The sequence below is a fragment of the Raphanus sativus genome, chromosome 5 (assembly GCF_000801105.2).
Source record: "Raphanus sativus cultivar WK10039 chromosome 5, ASM80110v3, whole genome shotgun sequence".
Classification (NCBI taxonomy): Eukaryota; Viridiplantae; Streptophyta; class Magnoliopsida; order Brassicales; family Brassicaceae; genus Raphanus; species Raphanus sativus.
The window spans coordinates 20,402,063-20,424,708 of NC_079515.1; the positions used below are offsets into that span (position 1 = coordinate 20,402,063).

General features: G+C 35.0%; 4 protein-coding genes across 9 annotated transcripts; all 4 read right to left on the minus strand.

Moving 5' to 3' along the window:
* Positions 1-180: 180 nt before the first annotated feature.
* LOC108858468 (MATH domain and coiled-coil domain-containing protein At2g42460-like) lies at positions 181-2,649 on the minus strand. Of its 3 annotated transcripts, none has more exons than XM_056986496.1 (6): positions 2,439-2,649; positions 1,996-2,128; positions 1,626-1,771; positions 1,289-1,500; positions 796-1,173; positions 181-688 (listed from the first exon to the last, which is right to left on the minus strand). In XM_056986496.1, the coding sequence occupies exons 2-6, from the start codon at positions 2,097-2,099 to the stop codon at positions 236-238; spliced, it is 1,293 nt and encodes a 430-aa protein (XP_056842476.1). In that variant the 5' UTR covers positions 2,100-2,128; positions 2,439-2,649; the 3' UTR covers positions 181-235. The 3 variants fall into 3 exon arrangements, with proteins under 3 accessions (XP_056842476.1, XP_056842474.1, XP_056842475.1); XM_056986494.1 differs by having other exon boundaries at positions 1,996-2,137; positions 2,439-2,648; XM_056986495.1 differs by lacking the exon at positions 2,439-2,649 and adding an exon at positions 2,288-2,381 and having other exon boundaries at positions 1,996-2,137.
* Positions 2,650-3,763: 1,114 nt separating this feature from the next.
* On the minus strand, positions 3,764-4,988 carry LOC108838864 (two-pore potassium channel 4). Its single transcript, XM_056985766.1, has 2 exons — positions 4,165-4,988; positions 3,764-4,090 (listed from the first exon to the last, which is right to left on the minus strand). The coding sequence occupies exons 1-2, from the start codon at positions 4,986-4,988 to the stop codon at positions 3,973-3,975; spliced, it is 942 nt and encodes a 313-aa protein (XP_056841746.1). The 3' UTR covers positions 3,764-3,972.
* A 6,015-nt stretch (positions 4,989-11,003) lies between these two features.
* Positions 11,004-13,285, minus strand: LOC108805332 (MATH domain and coiled-coil domain-containing protein At2g42470). 4 transcript variants are annotated; one of them, XM_018577349.2, is made up of 6 exons: positions 13,129-13,285; positions 12,522-12,643; positions 12,296-12,441; positions 11,962-12,173; positions 11,532-11,885; positions 11,004-11,400 (listed from the first exon to the last, which is right to left on the minus strand). In XM_018577349.2, the coding sequence occupies exons 2-6, from the start codon at positions 12,623-12,625 to the stop codon at positions 11,053-11,055; spliced, it is 1,164 nt and encodes a 387-aa protein (XP_018432851.2). In that variant the 5' UTR covers positions 12,626-12,643; positions 13,129-13,285; the 3' UTR covers positions 11,004-11,052. The 4 variants fall into 4 exon arrangements, with proteins under 4 accessions (XP_018432851.2, XP_056842477.1, XP_056842479.1 ...); XM_056986497.1 differs by having other exon boundaries at positions 11,508-11,885; positions 13,129-13,284; XM_056986499.1 differs by having other exon boundaries at positions 11,508-11,885; positions 13,133-13,213.
* A 3,798-nt stretch (positions 13,286-17,083) lies between these two features.
* On the minus strand, positions 17,084-18,835 carry LOC130494925 (uncharacterized). Its single transcript, XM_056985767.1, has 2 exons — positions 17,711-18,835; positions 17,084-17,644 (listed from the first exon to the last, which is right to left on the minus strand). The coding sequence occupies exons 1-2, from the start codon at positions 18,833-18,835 to the stop codon at positions 17,084-17,086; spliced, it is 1,686 nt and encodes a 561-aa protein (XP_056841747.1).
* Between the last annotated feature and the right edge of the window lie 3,811 nt (positions 18,836-22,646).

Here is a 22,646-nt window from a genome sequence, read left to right on the forward strand (position 1 = left end):
TATCCGAAATACATCGGTTCGGGTCGATTTCGGTTCTGATTCTATAAATACCAAAATTTTGAATACATTCGGATATTTAACCAATTATGGTTTAGATTTGATACTAATTTTTCGGATCAGATCTTTAGGATGCGGGTTTTTTTCCCAGTCCTAACAATATATATTTCACTCGTATTTTATTTTCTTTTCAAGTGAAAACTTCAGGTCTGATTGTAATAAAACATACAGTACAATATTAGTTTTTGTATTCTGAAAAAGAGAGACACGAGAGAAAGAATCTCTTTGTAAAAGAATTTACTAAACCAAACGAAGAAACTTTAGCAGCAGATTTGATCCTCTCCGTGTCTAGTTCAACTTTCAGATCCGACAAAGTCAGTTCCATATTTTTGATCCTTCCCTCGAGTAGTTGGACCCGAGACCCACCAGACATTGTTTTTTTCCTCTCCAAGGAAACCTCCTCAAGCCATGAATTCAACCAGTCAAGACTGAAGCCTGCTTCCTTCAGCTCAGTCAACTCGCTTTGAGCATTGTTCAGTTCAGTGACAGAGAAGCTCTGTGGAGACTTTTCCAGCGTCCTAAGGAGGCCGAGGAGGAGATTCATGTGTGATGTTTTCACCCCTTGGTTCTTTGGTATGACATCTACTGCAAAGTCTGGGTGATGTAGTGAGATATCTCCCACTGGACTAGCCTGCCAAAAGAATAAAGAACATTGTTACTATGCTAATCATGCTTGTGTTGTTTCTTAATGGAAATTTAAAGAAGAAAAGGAAATCAACGGCTCCCCCTTCAGCTTACTTGAGAAGAAATGATAGATCTGATCTTCTCCTTGTCCAGTTCAACTTTGAGATCTGACAAATTCAGTTCCACGTTCTTGACGTGTTCCTCGAGTTGTTTGACCCGAGGCCAATCAGAGAGTACTTTCTTCCTCTCCAAGGAAAGCTTCTCAATCTTTGAATTCAACCAGTCGAGCTTAAAGCCTGCTTCTGTCAGCTCAGTCAATTCGCTTTGAGCATTCCGTAGTTCAGCCACGGACAAGCTCTGTGGAGACTTTCTCAGCGTTTCCACAAGGCCGAGGAGGAGATTCATGTATGCTGTTCTCACTGCTTGGTTCTTTGGTATGACATCTAATGCAAAGTCTGGGTGATGTCCAAAGATATCTCTCACTGGATTAGCCTGCCAAAAGAAGAAAGAGTATTGGTACTATATATATGTCAACCATTCTTGGTGTTTATTTAATGTAAAATTTAAGGATGAAAACAGAAACAAGAGGCTCCTCAATCCAGCTTACTTGAGAAGCAAAAATATGGAAACCATTGTAATCTAAAACATCATTCTCAGTTGATTTTCCTTCATGAACAACTTCAAATACTTTCATGTAGACTTCAATGGTTAACTTGTTTTCCTCCAGAAACTCTTTTTCTTGGAGTTTCGTCAAAGGAAACGTCCAGGGTAAACCCCAGGATGGGGTCTCAGCGCAGAACAATCTGCGTCTGCTTTCGTCTGTAAAAAGATAAAACAAACAGATATATATATATATATATATATATATATATATATATAAATTTCTCTTCATAATAAAATCAGATACACAAGTACAACAAATGCAACATAATCAAGCTCATTACCAGGTGATCTAAAAAGCTCTTTGCCAGATTGGTTCAACAAAACGAAGCAAAAGCTAACTCTCCTTTTCCATCCAGGTCTCAACTTATGAGTATCCAAAACTTTCAGGTACATAGACAAGTGATCACGAGCATAAACGCAAAGAAACCTAAGAGAAAACATCACGGAACCGGGCTTCGTAGCCTGGTGGTAATGGAACCTCGGCTGAGGTGCCCGCCACCCAGCTTCGAAACCCGGCCACAGCGATTTAACATCCTTACTGCTGGGGCGCTGGACCCCTTCGGGGGATATTTGGGAAAGTGGCTGCCCAGACACCAGAGATATCAAAAAAAAAAAAAGAAAACATCACGGAGGTTTTTCCATCTGATTTACCAATTGCAGTCGCCGCTTGAGAAGGAATCCGACTTCATCACAGCGGTCCTTTCAGAGAGGTTGCCTATCTCCCAACTTAAGGCCTTGTTCAATTCCATCCCCATTTTATTCCTTGCGCGAACAAAACAAATTGCTATAGCTCCTAAGGCCAAACCACGCGCGAAGAACCATAATACATGCAAAAGAAAACATAAACCTACGATTAATTAAGTTTGTACAAGAAAACAAAAATCTCACCAACATGATCTTGACCACGTTGTTATTACAAAACTCCATCCAACCAGAATATGACCTAATAACAGATCTAGTTTTTGGGTTACGACTCGAAAGATTCAAATCGAACAGTACAATACTTCTCCTTATAAATAAAAAGAAAGGAAAAATATCACTATATGTGTGTATTTTGTTCATACAACATAACAGACAAGAGCGGGATGACTTACCTACGATGAAGTTCGAAGCCTTGCTAACAGTTTACGATTAGAAAGTGAGCGGCGGCGATACAATTTAAAATACAACCAAATGACTTTTATCTGTGATCAATCTAGGCCGTCCGTTGTATTAAACCATATTATTTTAACCGGTTGAGATTTTCTTAAACTTTTTATCGTATAATAAAACAAAATGCTGACGCAAACCCTACCTGGAAGTCTGAAACCATAGATAGGGATTAAGATTTTTCACCGTCGGTTGGAATATAAGAAAGTACTCTTTAACCCTTGGATTTAACATTTATTTTTGTTTCTACCAAAATTGATGATGACATCAGCAATCTTAAAGATTTGGCACTAGTCGTACTCCTGAATGAAAGTGTGATTATATCACTATGGTGAGGCAACAAAGAGCCTCTAAGGTTCATGAGGATAGATATTCCTCCAGCGAAACCTCCCAGCATCATCAAGGCAAGGATGAGCTGGTGAAGCGTGACATGTTGGATCCACCAAGCTATCTCCGGAGAAGAAGTGAAGAAGATATCCGTGAAAAGGCTTTGAGTTTTGGGATTTTGGATTGGAAACAGCTTGAACATTGTAAAGAATATTCTAGTACTGCATATGGAACCAAAGGAGCTTTGTGTAGTTTTTTTTTTTTTTTTTTTTTTTTTTTTTTTTTAACCAGCTTTGTGTAGTTATAACACTGATTCAGTGGAAGCTTCTGCAACTTCTTTGGAGCTAGATTTAGCAACCGGAGATAGCATTATTTAGAAGAGTTGAATGTTAATATAGAAGACAAGATGATGATGTCCTAGGTGAATGTTCAAGTTCGGCTAATGCAATGGAGAGGAGCCACAACTCTTTAGAGAAACCAAAGATACCTATTGCCTCTCCCACCCGCCGCTTCAGCTTCAGCTTCAGTCAGATGAGTAGAAGCTTCAGTTCCAAAGAAAGCTCATCATCAGTTCCTGCATCGTTAAGCACTTCTCATGCTTCAGCTAAATCAGGTCCTTTGACATTCAATGACTCAGTTTACACCAGAACAAAGCCTAATGGCCACTCTGTTTTCTATGAAGCTTTGACATGACTTAATCTGTTTCAAACCAACAAGAAGAATCCAACATGTTCGATTCTCAACCAAAAAGAGCTATACTTCCCAACTCATATCTTCAGGAAGAAACAGTCACTCTCGCGCCCGGCAGAGATCAAACAAACTCTACTCAAGTTCCGGGATTTATGGCTCCAACGAAGAAACCAAAGAAGAGCATAACAACTTTTTCAAATAGGCTCAAATGAGTAAAAGAAAGAGTGTCATCACCATTTACAACATGGTTTCTTCTGACTCAAGTAACTTTTTCATTCACAAGAATATTTTTTTCCCTGGAGTTCAGAAAGAGTGGCATCACCATTTACAACATGGTTTCTATACATTCTGTACCCAAAATCAAAAAGAAAAAAAGAGAGAGGAAAAGTCTCAAATCATTTACATGTGTATCTCACTTACTCAATACCCAAGAGCTAAGATGTTAACCTAGACGATCTGTTACTATCCAGATCTCTCGCACCCCTCTAGGACCCGCCTTATGTCTTCCTCAGTAATCGTCTTATCTTCTTTAAGCTTCCACAGAATGAACTCAGCTTTGTCAATCCTAGTTTTTGATTCACTAAACAAAGAAAAGTGTCAGTACTAAAACAGTAACACAAAAAGAAAAAGAAATCACAAGGGAGAATCCTATACCTCATGCTCTCCGGAAGTTGCATTATGGAACCCCCAATCCTCGTCTGAGCAAAGTAGTAGAAGAAGGTTGTGACTGCAAGACCAGACATAAGAATCCATACGAGGGCAAAAACCCTACCATAAACCGTCTGAAATGCCTCATCTCCGTAACCAACCGTCCCAATAGAGATAACCGACAAGTAAACCGAATCTATCAAATCTAAGTTCTCGTGATAGTGAAGAAAAAGAGTCCCCACTCCGACGCACAAGACGACGGCGAGAATCGCTAAACACAACTTGAACTCTGTTCTTATCCTCCCCTTGACCTCGTCTACTACTACCGAAGAAGGCGTTTTGATACGTGCAAGAATTGCCTTTTCTTGAAGATCAAGCAAGTGTATAACAACTCGATTCATCAGATAATCGAGAGAGAAGACTCCGATGCTTACCAAAACGATGTTCAAGATCTTCGTTCTTGTACTTGACGGGACAATGTCGCCGTAACCGACGGTGGACAAAGTGACGACGGCGAAGTAGAGCGCGTCGACGAATAGATTGGTCTTGGTTCCCGTGAACTCTTCTGGAAGTAACGTGTAGGTTGTAACCGCGAAGGTTAAGTAAACGCAGAGGAGTATCACCGCTACTGTGATGATGGGTTTATAGACGGTAGGGACGGCGGTGGGTGGAATCTCCGGTGCCGTTGCGCCCTCGCGAGATGTTTCTTTAGGAACATCTTCTTCTTCGGTGATATCTTCTTTCTTCGTTACCACGCCGGTAGAAGGTGATTCTGTACGAAGATGCTCTTCAGTGAGAAGGCGAGCCCCGAGGTCGGAATGATTGCCCATGGTGAAAAATCTCTCTCTCTTCTTCTTTCTTTTGGTATCTTTAACGACAATCTCAAATTCTCTCGCTTTTGCTCTCTTTTGTTTTTATGGGTTGGACCTGCATGCCAAGTACGAAAGCACGTGTGTATATTGTTAGATCTTTACATAATTGATTTAAACGTAACTAAATTGCGTGTTTATTTCTTCTTCTTGATTTCTTTAAGAACTCGAACTAAACCCTTTATTTTAAATTTTTTTTTGTCACTAGTATATGCAAAATTTTGAAATTTGATCTAAATGTAAATCTACATCTAAAAATATTAGTTATAGTTATGCTTATAATTATTTTAATAATTTAGATTTTTGATACCTTTGAGTATTTTGAATAAAATGTGATAGTTTGAATAGAAAATATTTAAACAAAACCGTATTTAATGATTATTTTAGTTATCTTTGGGTATATTTACTGGCGCATGCTACATCGGTCAGGTTCGAACCATCTTTTCAACCCGAAGCAAATCAAAGGAGCAAATAGGTCTCGGCATTTGGGTTTTTGAATCGGGTTTGATTCGGTTCCTTTCGAGTCCAGATCTTTCGAATCCTAAACATTTGGATCCAATAGTTATTTTAAATTTTTGGTTCGGTCAGTTTTTCTTGAGTCCAAATCGGATTCAGGTATTTAAGATCTGAAAAGGACATGATATACCCAAATTCTATCAAATTTTGTCGATATTTGTCATGTATATCTAAAATTTACAAAGTAACTTAAATTAAGATATTAATACTTACGTATAAAATTAAAGTCTAACTTTTACATTTTAGAGCTTCATATTACTTAAAACGTTACAAAATAATATCAAATATTGTTAACAAAAGATATTTCAACTAAATCATAAAATAATACGTATAAAATAGAATACAAAAAATATTGTTTTTGATATACATGTTTTTAAATCGGTACAAATCGATTCTTATCGAGTCGGGTCTATTTAAGTTGGTTCTTTTCGGTATAAGTCTATTTGGTTCGATTCCTTTCCAGTGGCGGAGCTAGCTTAATCCTCCACTAGGGTCAATTTCATAATAGGCATTATTACATGGGTCATTAAACTAAATCTATAGCATTTTCTCAATTTTGTTTCTCCAGTATACAAGCAAAATTTTTATTTTTTACAAAAACCATGTGGGTCATGTGACCCCCCTGACCAAGGGGTGGCTCCGCCACTGTTCCTTTCGGTTATGGTTCTTTCGGGTAAAACAAATTTGGACCCATAAGATACTTGTAAATTTTCAATTTGGTTTCGAGTCGAATATTGCCGGTACGGTTCCAGTTCAGGTTTTCGGGTCCATATTAAAATGCTCAGGCCTAAGAGCAGATACGAGTGATTGATTTTATATATGGATCCATGCGTTGCACGTGTTTTATTTGATTTTTTAATTTCATGAACACATGAAAAGAATAAAATATTTTTCACATTAGTTCTTGGGTTTTGTGACTTATTTTTAGTAATAATAATCTGTTTTCTTCCATATGATTAGTATATTAGTTTTTTTTGTTTTTTTAACAAATACTTCACTTTTAGAAAATTTTCAAAATAATATTAATTGTAGTTAATTAAAACTTATAGAACTGTGTACTTTCTATATTCTTTAAGACAAATTAAAAATAGCATAATTCACAATATTAATATTACAACACTAATCAATATGCATTATTGATAGTCAGCTACATATCAAATATATTGCTAGACAAAATTTCAAATTTGATTACTTTGGCATCATGGTGTAATTTTAACCTCTTTTCTATATATCATATATTCTTGAAAACCTCTTGATAAAAAATATTTTACGGAACACTATTGTCATTTTATTTTAAAATTATGAAGCTTTTTAGTTGTAGTGATTTTAGATAGTGCGGCGTATAATTGTAAGATTGGATTTAACAAATATAGACTAATTTTTTAAGTTTTGATCTTAACTTTTGTTGATAGTCATTGCATAGCAAAATCATGTTAGGAAATTGACGTCTTTTCAGTTTGAAAAACCGTCTTGTAAATTCCGGTTAGGATTTTTGCTTCAATATTCATGTTGCCTAAGCGAGTTATTAGTAAATTGTTTTATTATAAAGTCTTTTTCTTTGATTTAAATTCCTTAATAGTATGAAATACAATATTTCATTGCAAAGTCCTTCTCTTTGACTTAAATTCCTTAGTAACATGATCTAAAACATCATAATCAATTTTGTATGTCGATAAGAACAAACACACATAAGCATAATCACACTAAGCATAATAATCAAATTAACTTCCCCCGTTAACTTAGGAACAACAATATAACATCTATATGTACAACTGCTTAAGTATAAATGTAACAATAACTAATATACATCATCATGACAATTATATATATAATAATTCAACATCAATTTAACCTGAAGATCAGGATATCTAGTTATTTCTTCAAGATGTGATACCCCAAAAAATATAACCCGCGAATATGTGAAAAACATGCCAAAAAGTCACATAATATTTTTCTTGTATTTCTTATTATGCTTGGTGTCAAAGTATGAGAAGTCACAAAATATGAGAGATTATAATCACATATATAGATGTGAATAATTATAATTCCTTTTGGATTGTGATTTTTAAAAATAAAATTAACTATTTAAATAGAAAAGTTGATTATTCATAAAAAAATATTTGAAATAAATTATTATTTGATAGTTATCGTGGATAAGATCGTCGACCCAAACTTTGAAGAACCAAACTTAATATAATCTTTAACAAATTATTTTTCAATTTTTTTGTTTAGGATTTTTGGAAAAGAAAATTTCTAAAAAATCGACTATTAAATTATTATTAAAATTAATTTTTACTATTAAATAAATTTTAAAAGTTTTTTCAAAATTCATTTTTCTATCTTAGAATATATATTTTAAATTATTATATATTTTAATACATTTAACAAAATTAGAATAAATTACTATCAAATAATACTTTGCAATTATTTTTTGTTTAGAATTTTAAAAATGGAAAATTACTATTAGGTAATATTTATAATTAATTTTTGAACAAAATTCAGTTTAAAAATACTATAATATTTTTAAGAAAAAAAATCAACATCAGCTTAATGTGAAGATCATGTGACATCCTAAGAAACGCGAAGATGTGATAGAACATGCAAAAATACTCACCTAATATTTTCTGGTATCTCTTATTATGTTTTATATCAAAATATGAGAAGTGACAAAAACTGAGGGAGTTTATATATATAGATAGTGAATAGTGTTAGTTTCTTTTGGTTTATGATTAAGAAATTTAATTATTTAAATAGGAAAGTTGATTATTTATAAATATTATATTTTAAATAATTATTTTATAAGTATTTTTCATTAGGATTTCAAGAAATGAAAAGTACTATTAAACATTCTTTTACAATTTTTTTTATGTTAAGATTATAGAAAATGACAATTACTATCAAAGAATTTTTACAACTATATTTTCTTTATAAATTTAGAAAAGGAAAATTAGTATTAATAAATTATTTTACAAATCTTCTTTTGTTTAAAATTTTTAAAATAAAAAGTAGAAAAATGCTATTAAATAATTTTAAAATTATTTTTTTTAAAATTATTTTTTTATCTTATTATATATTTTATTGATCATGAGATATTTTAGTACGTACAAAAATTTTAAGAAGAAAATTACTACAAATAATCTTTTACAATATCTTTTCTTTAGGATTTTAGAAAAGGAAAAATAATATTAAGTAAATTATTTTACAAATACATTATGTTTCTCTTTAGGATTTTTTTTAAATAAGAACTTTTCCTGAAAGATTACTATTAAATATTTTTTAAAACGTTTTACAATTAACTAATTTTGAAAATAGTTTTTCGTTTTTTTATTTTCTAAGTATATATATTTTTAATCATGAGATATTCTAACACATGTCACCATATTATAAGGAAAATTACTATCAAATAATATTTTGCAATTATATTACGATTTTAAAAATAGAAAATTACTATTAAATAATAATTTTAATTAATTTTATCCAAAATCATTTATTGTTATCGTAGTTGATATCACTAAAATTACCCAAATGAGTGATTTATACTCATTCAAATAAGAGGTTGAGTTGTAGTACTTAGAGATCAAATTCATGGGGAGTTAGGGCACACAATAAATCCTAAATAGCAGTAGTTAAGCTATGTAAGCAAGTAAATAATTAAATAGCAGTGTGAACAAGGTAGTTGTTCGGTTGTTTTGATAGAGGTTTGTAAAAAATAATGATAAAGCGTTAAGTCTAGGGTTTCTATTCAGGTAATCAAGATCATAATAATATAGAGACTAAATTGCATGTAGGATATTCGAGAACCCAAACTTAAACAATAATCTATCAAATTCCGTTTGTGTAGACTATCTATTGTCTAGATCTCAGATCTCAACTGCATGTGTCAATCTGGAGAAAGTGTTGATAGATACTATTGATTAAGTATCGATCGATCGACGAATACACCTTTTGAATCGTCGATCGATCGATACACCTTTTGAATCGTCGATCAATCGATACACCTTTTGAATCGTCGATCGATGATTTTCTTGCAAGCTTTAGTGATCGGGTTGAATATGTTCACTAGGTTTCCTATATCAACTGTCGTTTGTTTCCAGAAATCCTAACTCAAGAAAAATCAATTCCGGTAAAAGACAAAGCTGTCGCATGCGCCTAATTATCCTAAGATCAATGTTCTAGTTAGCTACTCTAGAACACAAGCAATAAGAATAATTCTATTGATTGATATCTCTAACAACTTAGTAATTCTATATTTGGGGTTAATCATTCATAACATATTTGACCCATAAACCTAACAGATTAATTACTCAGACATAACTACGCAATTCATATCAATAAACATAAATAGCAATAGAATATAATAGAGTAAAAAAACTGGAGTTTCAATACAAATCTCTGAAGGAGTTATGGATTCTCTCAAAATCTATTAAAAACCCTAAATATGATTTGCAGTGAAAAGAAGAAAATAAAAAAGCGTGTGTTGCCTAAAACAATGACATAGCACTTAAATATTAGGTTAAAGTCGGCCATGGACATTCTTATAATTTGTGGAAGACTTGTGCTTTGAGTCGGCTGAGAATCAAGCTGGATTTTGCGCGCTTCGCCGTCGATCGATGGCACATATGTGCATCGATCGATTATTGACTCTGAATGTCGAGCTCCATACTGGTTCGATGGTTAGCTACGAGTTTTTTCAATTTTTATCTCCAAAAAGCTCCAAAATCACTATTTTACTCCAAATCACACATGAACCTGTAAATATGTTAAAAAGCCTCCAAAACATAATATATATATATATATATGCCATGGCTAAAAATGGATAAAATCCATGGTATATCTGTAGTATATATATATTTTTAATTATGAGATTGTATAACATATACCACAATTTTAAATATATAACTGTCACAATCATGTTAATTAGTAATTTTGAAGAACCAAGCTCAATATAATATTTTATAATTATATTTTCATTGAGATTTTTTTTAAAGAAAATTATTATTAAATAAATCTCTTTTCATATCTTTTTTGTTTAGGATTTTTGAAAAAGGAAAATCTCTAAACAAGATTATTATCAAATAATTTTAGAAAATATTTTTTTTACAATTAAAAAAATTTAAAGCTAGTTTTAAATTCGTTTTTATTATCTAAGTATATATATTTACAATCATTATATATTTAAACAGGTGTAAAATTATTTGAAAGAAAATTAATATCAAGTAATCTTTTGTTTAGAATTTTGAAAATGGAAAGAACTATTCATTCTATTTATAGTTACTTTTTAACAAAATTCGTTTTTGTTATTATCTTAGTATATATATTTTTAATTATGAGATAAATTAACACTTATCATAATTTTAATTATATAATGCTCATGTTAGCGATTATGTTAATTAACATTTTTGAAGAACCACATTTTATATAATAAAATACCGCTAGAGGTTGTTTATTTTATTATTCGAATGAAACTCAACCTTGGAGTCTGATTATAATAAAACATACACTTATAGTTTTAGTATTTTGAGATAGAGAAACAAGAGAGAAAAAATCTCTTTATTAAAAAATCTACAAAATCAAACGAAGAAACTTGAGCAGATTTGATCATCTCCTTGTCCAGCTCAACTTTCAGATCCGACAATGTCAGTTCCAAATTTTTGACGTGTTCCTCGAGCTGTTGGATCCGAGACCCATCAGAAAGTGTTTTCTTCCTCTCCAAGGAAAGCTCCTCAAGCCTTGAATTCAACGAGTCATAATTGAAGCACGCTTCCTTCATGTATGATGTTTTCACCCCTTGGTTCTTTGGTATGACATCTACTGCAAAGTCTGGGAGATGTGCTGAGATATCTCCCACTGGACTAGCCTGCCAAGAGAACAAAGAACATTGTTACTATGCTAATCATGTTGGTGTTGTTTATTAATGGAAATTTAAAGAAGAAAAGGAAATCAGCGGCTCCTCCTTCAGCTTACTTGAGAAGAAATGATAGATCTGACCTTCTCCTTGTTCAGTTCAACTTTGAGATCTGCCAAATTCAGTTCCATTATCTTGACATGTTCCTCGAGTTGTGTGACCCAAGGCCCATCAGAGAGTACTTTCTTCCTCTCCAAGGAAAGCTCCTGAATCTTTGAATTCAACCAGTCGAGCTTAAAGCCTGCTTCTGTCAGCTGAGTCAATTCACTTTGAGCATTCCGTAGTTCAGTCACGGACAAGCTCTGTGGAGACTTTCTCAGCGTCTCCACAAGGCCGAGCAGGAGATTCATGTATACTGTTCTCACCGCTTGGTTCTTTGGTATGACATCTAATGCAAAGTCTGGATGATCTATAGAGATATCTCCCACTGGATTAGCCTGCCAAAAGAAGAAAGAACGCTGTAATCTAAAACATCATGAAAAAAGAAACAAGTGGCTCCTCAATTCAGCTTACTTGAGAAGCAAAAATATGGAAACCATTGTAATCTAAAACATCATTCTCAGTTGATTTTCCTTCTTGAACAACTTCAAATACTTTCATGTAGACTTCAATGGTTAGTTTGTTTTTCTCCAGAAACCCTTTTTCTCGGAGCTTCGTCAAAGGAAACGTCCTAGGTAAACCCCAGTCTGGGGCCTCAGCGCAAAACAATCTGCATCTGCCTTCGTCTATAAAAAGATTAAACAAAACAGTTATATATCAACTTCTCTTTTTTATCAATCAGATACACAAGTACAACTAAAAAACAAATTAAATGCAACATATATAATATAATCAAGCTCATCGTTACCTGGTGACCTAAAAAGCTCTTTGCCGGATTTGTTCAACAAAACGAAGCAAAAGCTAACTCTCCTTTTCCATCCAGGTCTCAACTTATGAGTATCCACATCTTTCAGGTACATATACAGGTGATCACGAGCACAAACGCCAAGAAACCTAATTAAGAGAAAACATCAGAATTTTAAATTCTAAAAATATAGAGAACAGCAACACGGATCCCCCCCCCTCTAATTTACCAATTGCAGCCGCCACTTGAGAAGGTATCCGACTTCATCACATCGGTCCTTTCAGAGGGGTTGTCTATCTCCCAACTTAAGACCTTGTTCAATTCCGTCTCCATTTTAGGGCTTTTTTATTCCTTGCGCAACAAATACAAAACAAAATGTTACAGCTCCTAGCTAGGCCATACCGTATACGAGTGACTGGTAATTTAACAAATAATAGTTAACATCTCAAACATGAAGATTAGAACTACATCTTTTACAATTATCGCTGTAAACAACATCCAGATTTCTAATATCATGAAAGGAGGATATATATACATATATATGCCTACGTAGTCGTCCTATATACGATTAATTATTTTAAGAGAACTTAAAGCTCACCAACATGATCTTTACCACATTGTTATTACCAAACTCCATCCTACCAAAATATGACCTAACCGATCTATTTTTTTGGGTTACAATCTTATGATTAATTAAGTTCAAACGGGAATCAACAATATGTCGAAAGATCCAAATCAAACAACAATACTTTTCTTAAAAGAAGAGGAAAGCAAGCAAATTACTATGTGTATATTTTTATTCATACAATTTAACAGACAAGAGCGGGATGACTTACCTACGAGGCTACGATGAGGTTCACAGCCTTGGGAAGCAGTTTGAGAATTTCAGAGGGTTAGAAAGTTAGCGGCGATACAATTAAAATACAACCAAATGACTTTTCTATATGATCAATCTAGCCCGTCCGTTGTGTTAACTCTATTTTCTTTAACCGGTTGTGATTTTCTCAACTTTTTGTCATATAATAAAACAAAATGCTGACGCAACCCCTGGAAGTCTGAAACTATAGATAGGGTTTTAGATTTTTCTTTTTCCTTTTTACTGATTTTCTTCTTGATTAATCTTCACCATCCATTGGATTATAAGAATGTACTTTCAACCCTTGGATTTAACTTTTTTTCTAGAAAAATTGCTTACATCAGCAATCCTAAAACATATTCTTTACATATTGATAGAAAAACATTAAAAAGTTATAATATATAGTTTATACTAATTAAAAAAGTGACATGCTGAGTTTTCACGTAATTAAAATTCTAATTTTTTCTAACGATGGTTTCAGAATCAATTGAAAATTTTGTTAATACAAAATTAAATTGTTAGGAAATGTTATATTATATAATATGTTCATTATTGACCATTCATTTATCATATATATTGAAATTTATTATCTATTTTTTCTTAAATAAAACCTACGAATTACCTAATATTGTTAAAACATATATGGCAATTAATTATTTTAAATAATAAAGATTTGCTAACAATTTGTATATATATATCATTTTTGTTTAATTCTTTGTTATTAAAATAAATTACACAATTACATTAATTATAGAATTTTTTTTTCTTTTTGTCACTGCATTAAATTTTTTTTTTTCACTGCATTAACTATAGAATAAAAATTTAGTTTTTTGTATATGTTGTATTTTAAATTTTTCAAAACGAGTATAAATTATTATAATTGTTAAAAGTATCACGTAAAAGTATAAGGCCGCTTGAGAAGGTCTCCGCCTTCATCACATCGGTCCTTTCAGAGAAGTTGTCTATCTCCCAACTTAAGGCCTTGTTCAATTCCGTCCCCATTTTAGGGCTTTTCCTTTATTCCTTGCACAACAAAAACATGTATGTTAGTATGTTACATCTCTAGCCGCCAAACCACGACGGGTGATGGTAATTTATCGGTAAAAAGAAGGTAATAGTTTAGAACTATAAATCTCTTTTACAATTATCTCTGTAACGAAGAAAAACATGACTTCTAAGAACATTCAGTTTCTAATACGATAAAATGGAGGCTTTATATGCCTAAGTAGTAATCGTATATACGAAATTAACCGCAATACATGCAAAAGCAAACATAAAGCTACGATAAAGTTTTTACAGAAAATAAAACATAAATCTCACCACCATGATCTTGACCACGTGTCTATTACCAAACTCCATCCAACCAAAATAATTTTTTTTTTGTAAACTAAATCCAACCAAAATATGACCTTAACTTTTAAGCCAGTTACAAAAAAAAAAATATGACCTAACCAATCTATATTTGTTTGGGTTACGATCTTATGATTAATAATAGAATAAGAAAGTTTTCTTCTTATTAACTGTAACTGACTCTGTTACATCGTCTCTTTTATATATGAAAGAGTAATATCAGTTTAACACTTAACCGATCAAATAGAATTTAAAATAGACTCGGTTGACATAAACCGGACTATACAATTGATTATCTAATACCCTTCCTCAAGATGGCATATATATGTTAGACATAGCCATCTTGCGAACATGAGTCTGAAACAGAGCAGAATACAAAGGCTTTGTAAACATGTCGGCGAGCTGATTATCTGTCCGTACATGCAAAGTCTTGATCAAACCCTTTAGTATCTTCTCTCTAACAATGTGACAATCATTTTCAAGGTGTTTAGTTCTCTCATGAAAGACAGCATTATTGGCAATGTGAATAGCAGCTGTTGAATCACAAAAGAAGGCAACCGGTTGTGTTTGAGGAGCAAGAAACTCAGCGAGAAGCTTGACAAGCCAAGCTATCTCACGTACTGCAAACTCCATCGAACGGTATTCAGATTCTGCAGAAGAATGAGAAACCGTATCTTGTTTCTTGGATTTCCAAGAGATAAGAGAAGGTCCAAGAAACATGCAAAACCCCGAGGTTGAACGTCGAGTGTCAGCACATGAAGACCAATCAGCATCCGTGAAGCACTTCAAAGTCAAGTCAGAATGTGCAGAGTAAAAAATCCCTTTTCCAAGCGTGCCTTTTAAGTAACGAAGTACTCTATAAACAGCTTGTAGATGAGATTCTTTCGGAGCCGAAGCAAACTGACATAGACGATTAACGGCAAAAGTTATATCCGGACGAGTGATCGTAAGATACATCATCTTGCCAACAAATCGGCGATACAGAGTAGAATCAGCAAGAACTGGTTCATCACTATCTTGAACAAGTTTAGTACTTGGATCCATTGGAATTGAAGAAGGTTTGCAAGCCAAAAAACCTGTTTCTTCAAGCAACTCCAAAACGTATTTATGTTGACAAATAGAAATCCCCTCCTTAGAACGAGCAATCTCAAGTCCCAAAAAAATCGTAGAGGACCAAGGTCACACAACTTGAAACACTTCTTGAGATTTTCTTTGAGTAAAGTAACACTGTCATCATCATTGCTTGCGATTATAATGTCATCAACATATACAAGAACAGCAACATATTTGCCATTTTTATTACTGATGAACAGAGTGTGGTCAGAATGGGATGACTGAAAGCCAAGCGCAGTAAGAGTGCTGCTAAATTTCAGAAACCATTGACGCGAAGCTTGACGCAAGCCATACAAAGATTTGTTGAGGCGACACACAGGATTTGGAGGTAAAACAGTGCCTTCCTTAGGAGTATAACCCGGTGGTAAGGACATGTATATTTCTTCATGTAAGTCACCATTAAGAAAAGCATTCGATACATCCAACTGTGTGAGACTCCATTGCTTGACTGCTGCAACTTTTAACAGAGTTTTAACAGTAGTCATCTTGGCCACAGGAGAAAAGGTGTCCACAAAATCAATCCCCTCCTGTTGTGTATAACCTTTGGCAACAAGACGTGCCTTATAACGTTCTAGTGTGCCATCAGCATTCAACTTAACCTTATAAACCCACCGACATCCAATAGCATGCTTACCATCTGGAAGTGAGACTATTTCCCATGTATCAGTACTCTCTAAAGCAATGAGTTCGTCATTCATGGCTTGAATCCATTCATCGAACTTCTTTGCTTGAGCAAAAGAAGAGGGTTCAGGATGATGAATGACAGAACATATGTAATTGCGATACGTTTCAGAGAGCTTGTCATAAGATATATGTGCAGCAAGAGGATAGGGAATAGTAGTCTCAGTCATATTACAGAAATAGTCTTGTATATAAGCAGGTGGTTTAGAAGGTCGTTTCTGATCAGTTGGTAATATAGGTGAAGTATTAGCCACTGGTGCAGAGAATTCAGGAACAACTGTAGGAGTAGTAGTAGAAGCATCAGATGTTGACGCTGCAGTACTCTTCGCAGGAGAGTCAAATATATCAGGAAGAATCTCAGATTGTTCAAAAGGATAAATGTCTTCATGAAAGACGACATTGCGTGATATAGAGATGATGTTAGTCTCTAGATCCATTACTTTATACCCTTTGTAGCCAGACGGATAACCAAGAAATATACAAGCTTTAGCCCTTGGTTGAAATTTGTGTCAATTCTTGGAAGAAGTAGACACATAACAGAGACAACCAAATGATCTCAATCATGTATAGTCTGGTGGCTTTGAGGTAAGCATCTGGTAAGGAGACTTATCTTGTAGAAGAGGTGTAGGAAGACGGTTGATCAAGAATACTGCGGTAAGTACACAATCAGACCAGTATTCCAGAGATAATTTGGCCTGAAACATCAACGAACGTGCAACGTTCAATATATGTTGGTGTTTCCTTTCAACAACTGAGTTTTTCTCCGGAGTCTCTGGACAAGAATGGTAAGATTAGATCCCTTTGGCTTTATATAAGTCAGTGAATCGGAGCTCCGGTGCATTATCAGACCTCACTCCCTTAACAGTTGTCTTGTATTGCGTCTCTACCATCTTCAGAAACTCAGGAAACAGAGTAAGAACTTCATCCTTTGTGCGCATGAGATAAATCCAGGTAACTCTTGTGTGGTCATCCACAATAGTTAAGAAATATATATATCCTTCATTTGAAGTCACAGAGAAAGGTCCCAAAGTATCAATGTGCAACAAATCAAACGGCTTGATACTCATGTTGTTTTGAGAAGGAAAAGATAGATGCTTCTGTTTTGCAAGAGGGCAAATGGCACAATGAAATGAAGTTTTATTTCTTTGAGAGATTCCCAGTACATTAGAGATTGAATCAATCTTTTGGATAGAAGGATGTCCTAGTCTATGGTGCCACAAGGCTGAATCAAGTACAACACTAGCACAGAAACTTGATGGTCTTGTGGAGAGTTCACCAACGGAAGCTTCATCCAAAATGTATAAATTTGCCACTTCTTCACCCTGACCAATCATCAACCCCCTGGTAAGATCCTGAATCATACAAGATCCACTGTCAAAAGCCACTCAAAATCCCAAGTCTTTGGTCATTTGACTGACACTAATGAGGTTCAATCTGAAGTCAGGTATGTAGAGGACGTTATTTAAGATCAAGCTCTCATTGATCTTAACTTGACCAGTTCCAACTATCTGAACTCCTAAACCGTTCGGAAGGCTCACAGATTGATTTAGAGTATCAGATAAAGTAAGAAACTTAGAACGATCATGACAGACATGATGTGTTGCACCACTGTCAATGATCCAAGACACAGAAGATAAAACATTTCCTGTAGCTCTCAGAACGCCAACAAAATAAAGAGTATTTGTTGAAAGAGTCATACCGGGAAGAGTCGTGATAGAGCCTCCAGAAGTAGAAGCAACTTGTGTCTTGGGATCACTTGAAAGCTGCAACTGAGCATTGAAATATTCAATAACTCCTTGGATTTGGTCTTTAGATAAAGTGTTCATCATCCCTGTAGCAATAGAGTCATTAGTAAGATCAGTATGAGTCATATTTGCTACAACTGGTTTCACAGGAGTGGCTTGTTTCTCTGCAGCAGCTACTCGTTTGGACTTGAAGCCCGGTGAAAAACCATGAATTTTGTAACACTTATCCATAGTGTGACCCGAATATCCACAATGAGAACACAGAGGTCTGTTGCTGCGATTCGATGGAAGAGTTTGAGTCGCATTAACAGAAGCTGCAGTGGTCTCAGTGGTGACTTGAAAAGCAGACGCATTAGGAATAGGATTGAAGCTCCTTTGACTGTGGTCTTGATCCAAGAGATTATAAACCTCAGCAAGATCAGGAACGTTCTTCTTCATAATGATCTGACTGCGAACATTAGAGTAAGAATCATTCAAGCCAGCAAGTAGCTTGATGATCTTAGCATGTTCAGCTTTGTTGTACATCGCTTTGCAACAATCACAAGTTTGACAAGTTTTCACACAATCTGCTCCATCAAGTTCATCCCAAAGAGTTTTCAATTTGGTATAGTAAGTTGAAAGATCCAATGAACCTTGATGAAGAGACCAGATCTGCTGTGTGAGGTGATAAGATCTCGGCAAATTTGTGATTCGAAAACGTGTTGCAAGATCCTTCCATATCTCAGAAGCATCATTGAATCTGAGAATGCTTCCATAGATCTGTTTCGTGACAGAGTTAAGAATCCAAGCCTTAACCATACTATTGCAACGAGACCAGATTCTATAGTGAGGATGATTTTCAGAGGGCCTAGGTAACGATCCATCAACAAATGAAAGCTTATTCTTCGCATCTAGAGCAATAGTGATAGCGAGAATCCAAGTGTTGTAGTTTGTACCATCGAGTGTCTCTTAAATGATGGATGATCCAGGGTTATCACCGCTCGTAAGGAAGTACGGTGAGTACTGGATCCCATCAAAGTTGAATGAATCTGAGGAGAGTGGAATCGGAAAGTTCATCGGAATGGATGAGCTAGCGTTAGACGGAAAAGTTGTTGGAATAGCTTGATCTGGAACTGTCGTCGCCGTAATAGGTCATCGATCAGCTCTACGAGATGGATTTGTCGCTTTCGTCGCAGAAGTGGATACACGAACACCTCTACGCGAAGATTGACGTAGTGTAACCATGATTCGAGACGATGAGAAAACGTGATATCGACGGAATGATCGATATCTGGTGAAGAAGGATGATCAATCGGTGAAGAAACCGACGAATCGAGGTCAAAGAAAGCGGAAAACGATGATCGCAGCTGAGCGTTGAGCTCAGCGCTCTGATACCATAATAGAATAAGAAAGTTTTCTTGTTATTGACTGTAACTGACTCTGTTACATCGTCTCTTTTATATATGAAAGAGTAATATCGGTTTAACACTTAACCGATCAAATAGAATTTAAAATAGACTCGGTTGACATAAACCGGACTATACAATTGATTATCTAATAATTAATTAAGTTCAAACGAGAATCAACAATATATATGTCGAAAGATCCAAATCAAACAAAGCAAGACAATCACTATGTGTGTATTTTATTCATATAATAACTTAACAGACAAGAGCTGGATGACTTACCTACAATGAGGTTCGCAGCCATTGGCAACAGTTTGAGAATTTCATAGGTTTAGAAAGTTAGCGGCGATACATTTTAACCAAAATTTGAACATTTTAACCCTTTATCAAAAAAAAAAAAAGTTAGCGGCGATACAGTAAAATATAACCAAATGACTTTTCTATATGATGATCAATCTAGGCCGTCCGTTGTACTATCTCCGATCTCTGCACTAATGGAATCTGGTCTCTTCCGTCCCCTCGCTCAGAGCAGCAACTCTCTCTCCATGCTCACCTAACAATGATCCATCTTAGTAAAGGAGAGGACACGGCGATGTGGGTACTTCAATGAAAACCGCTATCGCACTACTATACATGTATGAACTTAGACTATGATCTAATAAGAGAGCACAAGCCTCAAGTTTCATGGCACATGGCTGTGTGGACTACCACAGGAATCACAAAGCACAACTTCCTGACATGGCTCGTCAATCTCAATCAATGTCCTCAAAAAGGATAGGATCATCAATTTGGGGCTACAAAACTGATCATGCATGCGTCCTCTGCAATGCGGCTCCGGAAACACGTGATCACCTTTTCTTCGATTGTAACTACTCCTTCTCTATCTGGAATTAGTTTGCGGCAAAATCCAGGACTCCAACAGTCCGTCAATGGAACCAGCTCGTCATCAGCATGGTAACACTCCAGGGGCCTAAGAGCATGATTATCGGTTGGACGATAATAAGTCCCTAAAATCTATTTTTTTTTTCTATTTTCTGGTTTTTAAACAAAAAAAAAAAAAGAAGTGAACCACTCGCGTGCCGCCACATATTGTGGGGCCCGCAGAAAAAGCTAAGGACGCGCCGAAGAAGTTTCTTATCTAGCGACTTTTTCTCTTGAGTCCTACTTGATATTGATGAATGGTGGTCCCTCCCCGCTAAGGACCACGTGAGGGACACCGATAATCATGGTCTAAACACCTTCGTCTGCTGCGTCTCCCCTCCTGGCAAGCCTCGATCTTTTCGTTTGGATGGAGCGAAACTGAAGGATTCACAGAAAGACTTGATTATAATTGCTATTTGCTACTATGTCTCTCATCAAAAACATCAAAAACAGGATCTCCGGTTTCCTCAATACAAGCCCGCGCCTCTCATCGTCAATGATTCAAGTCTGGCTTTCCACTTGATCGACTATCACCAACTTTTCTACAAGGTTTAAATTGGGTCCTTTACAAACTTGGTATTAGGCCCAAAAGCCTTTGAAACTATGGACAAACCTATTATATTTTAAGTATCTTATATATAAAGTGCCCTTTGTCAAAAAAAAAGGTTTAGTTGAACAAGAAAATGGTTTACTGTAACTTGAAGGATTACACGGTGAAATGTTATGATGAGATAACTTTGCTGGCGGGCTACAGAGATGTCCCCAGAGTTATAAACCCAAACAAGGGAGACAGATTTAAAACAAATATTCTTTCCGTTTTTTTAAATTACATATTCTAGTTTTCACACATTTTAATAAAATACATTAAATTTGCATAATTTTTGTGTTTATCTTTCTTTCATAATTTTAAAGCAATAAAAATTCAATAAGTGTAATTAAGTTTTTTGAAGTTTGCAATTAGATAATAAAACATGCATTGAAAATGTAAGAAATAGATCTTTTTGAAACAATTTTTTTCTAGAATATGTAACTTTAAGAAACGGAGGGAGTAAAACATAAAACAATCTTAATCGTTATCGACAGCGCTGCTAATTCATACTGTAAATCATGGATTCTTCCCCATCGTTACCACCCTTACGCGTTCTAACGCACTAAAATTGATGGATATCATTCAAATTGGCCAACATAATTGATCGACGGCTCACATCGTCCTACTTAACTGATCGACGACATTTGAATTGCCCAAACATAATTGATCGACGGCGTTCACATTGCTATTTAACTGATCGACGGGTCACAACATCCAACAGTCTCATCGACTTTCAATATTATCACAAAACTCATCATCTCATTCACATCACTTTCATTATTATCACATCACTTTCAGTCTTATCACACATGTCATTCATTTCAACTCACAACCAGTTTATCCTTTAGCAAAACCTATCATTCATTAGGTTCTTCATCATAATCAACATCTCATTTCAATGTTATCAAACAACTTATCATCTCATTCACACACATCTATCATTCACATTAAATACCAAAGAAATATTACTTTACATTCATCTTTCAATCACATTCGATACCAGTTGTACCTCTATCATCTTAAACATTCAATTCTTTCTAGCAACCTAGCTTTCATGCATCAAACATCACATAAAAATCATAACAACTAATCACACAAGCAAATATCATAATCATTCATCCACATCAACACAAGGTAGTCCATTAAGTCCTTTTAAACAATGTGAAGGTTCTTGTGCATCATGCTCCATTCATCTAGAAACCTAGCAATTATCATGAACTATCAACCTAACTCTCAAACATAGTCTAAACAGACCTAACTCCAACATAAAGGAGTATACATATCATGAGAACATACTGGGTTCATATAACCTCACCTTAGCCTAGATCTGGATCTGGAACAAGAGACAAGAGAGAGAGAGAGAGACGAAATCTGGTCATCACCACACCACGCGGCTACAACCACCACCACCACCACTCGGCCGCCGGCAAAGAGAGAGAGATAGAGGGCACCGAGGAGAGATAGAGAAATGCACGGTAGAGAGAGAGAGAGAGAGAGAGAGAGAGAGAGAGAGAGAGAGAGAGAGAGAGACGGTGCATTGGGAGAGAGGGAGGCTAAGAGTTTTGGTATCCAGAATTTCTCTATAGAGCTCCGCTTCAAGTTTCTGGTGGAGAAATAGATGAGGGCTGCAATTCTATTTATAAGATAATGGGAGAAACCCTAGGTTTTATTAGGAAAATGAACCGTAGAGAAGCCCATTCTCTTATTAAAAAAT

What these genes read in the sequence shown, in the direction of transcription:
- LOC108858468 (XM_056986496.1), bottom strand. Translation starts at nt 2,099, where the DNA reads ATGGGGATGGAATTGAACAAGGCCTTAAGTTGGGAGATAGGCAACCTC. An exon ending in TCAAGCGGCGACTGCAATTG is followed by an intron (nt 1,772 to 1,995) that starts GTAAATCAGATG and finishes GTTTTCTCTTAG; the next exon opens with GTTTCTTTGCGTTTATGCTC. An exon ending in GATCTATCATTTCTTCTCAA is followed by an intron (nt 689 to 795) that starts GTAAGCTGAAGG and finishes TTCTTTTGGCAG; the next exon opens with GCTAGTCCAGTGGGAGATAT.
- LOC108838864 (XM_056985766.1), bottom strand. Translation starts at nt 4,988, where the DNA reads ATGGGCAATCATTCCGACCTCGGGGCTCGCCTTCTCACTGAAGAGCAT. An exon ending in CAACTTCCGGAGAGCATGAG is followed by an intron (nt 4,091 to 4,164) that starts GTATAGGATTCT and finishes TTCTTTGTTTAG; the next exon opens with TGAATCAAAAACTAGGATTG.
- LOC108805332 (XM_056986497.1), bottom strand. Translation starts at nt 12,625, where the DNA reads ATGGAGACGGAATTGAACAAGGTCTTAAGTTGGGAGATAGACAACCCC. An exon ending in TCCATATTTTTGCTTCTCAA is followed by an intron (nt 11,886 to 11,961) that starts GTAAGCTGAATT and finishes TTCTTTTGGCAG; the next exon opens with GCTAATCCAGTGGGAGATAT. An exon ending in GATCTATCATTTCTTCTCAA is followed by an intron (nt 11,401 to 11,507) that starts GTAAGCTGAAGG and finishes TTCTCTTGGCAG; the next exon opens with GCTAGTCCAGTGGGAGATAT.
- LOC130494925 (XM_056985767.1), bottom strand. Translation starts at nt 18,835, where the DNA reads ATGGTTAAGGCTTGGATTCTTAACTCTGTCACGAAACAGATCTATGGA. An exon ending in TCAGATTGAACCTCATTAGT is followed by an intron (nt 17,645 to 17,710) that starts GTCAGTCAAATG and finishes TGTATGATTCAG; the next exon opens with GATCTTACCAGGGGGTTGAT.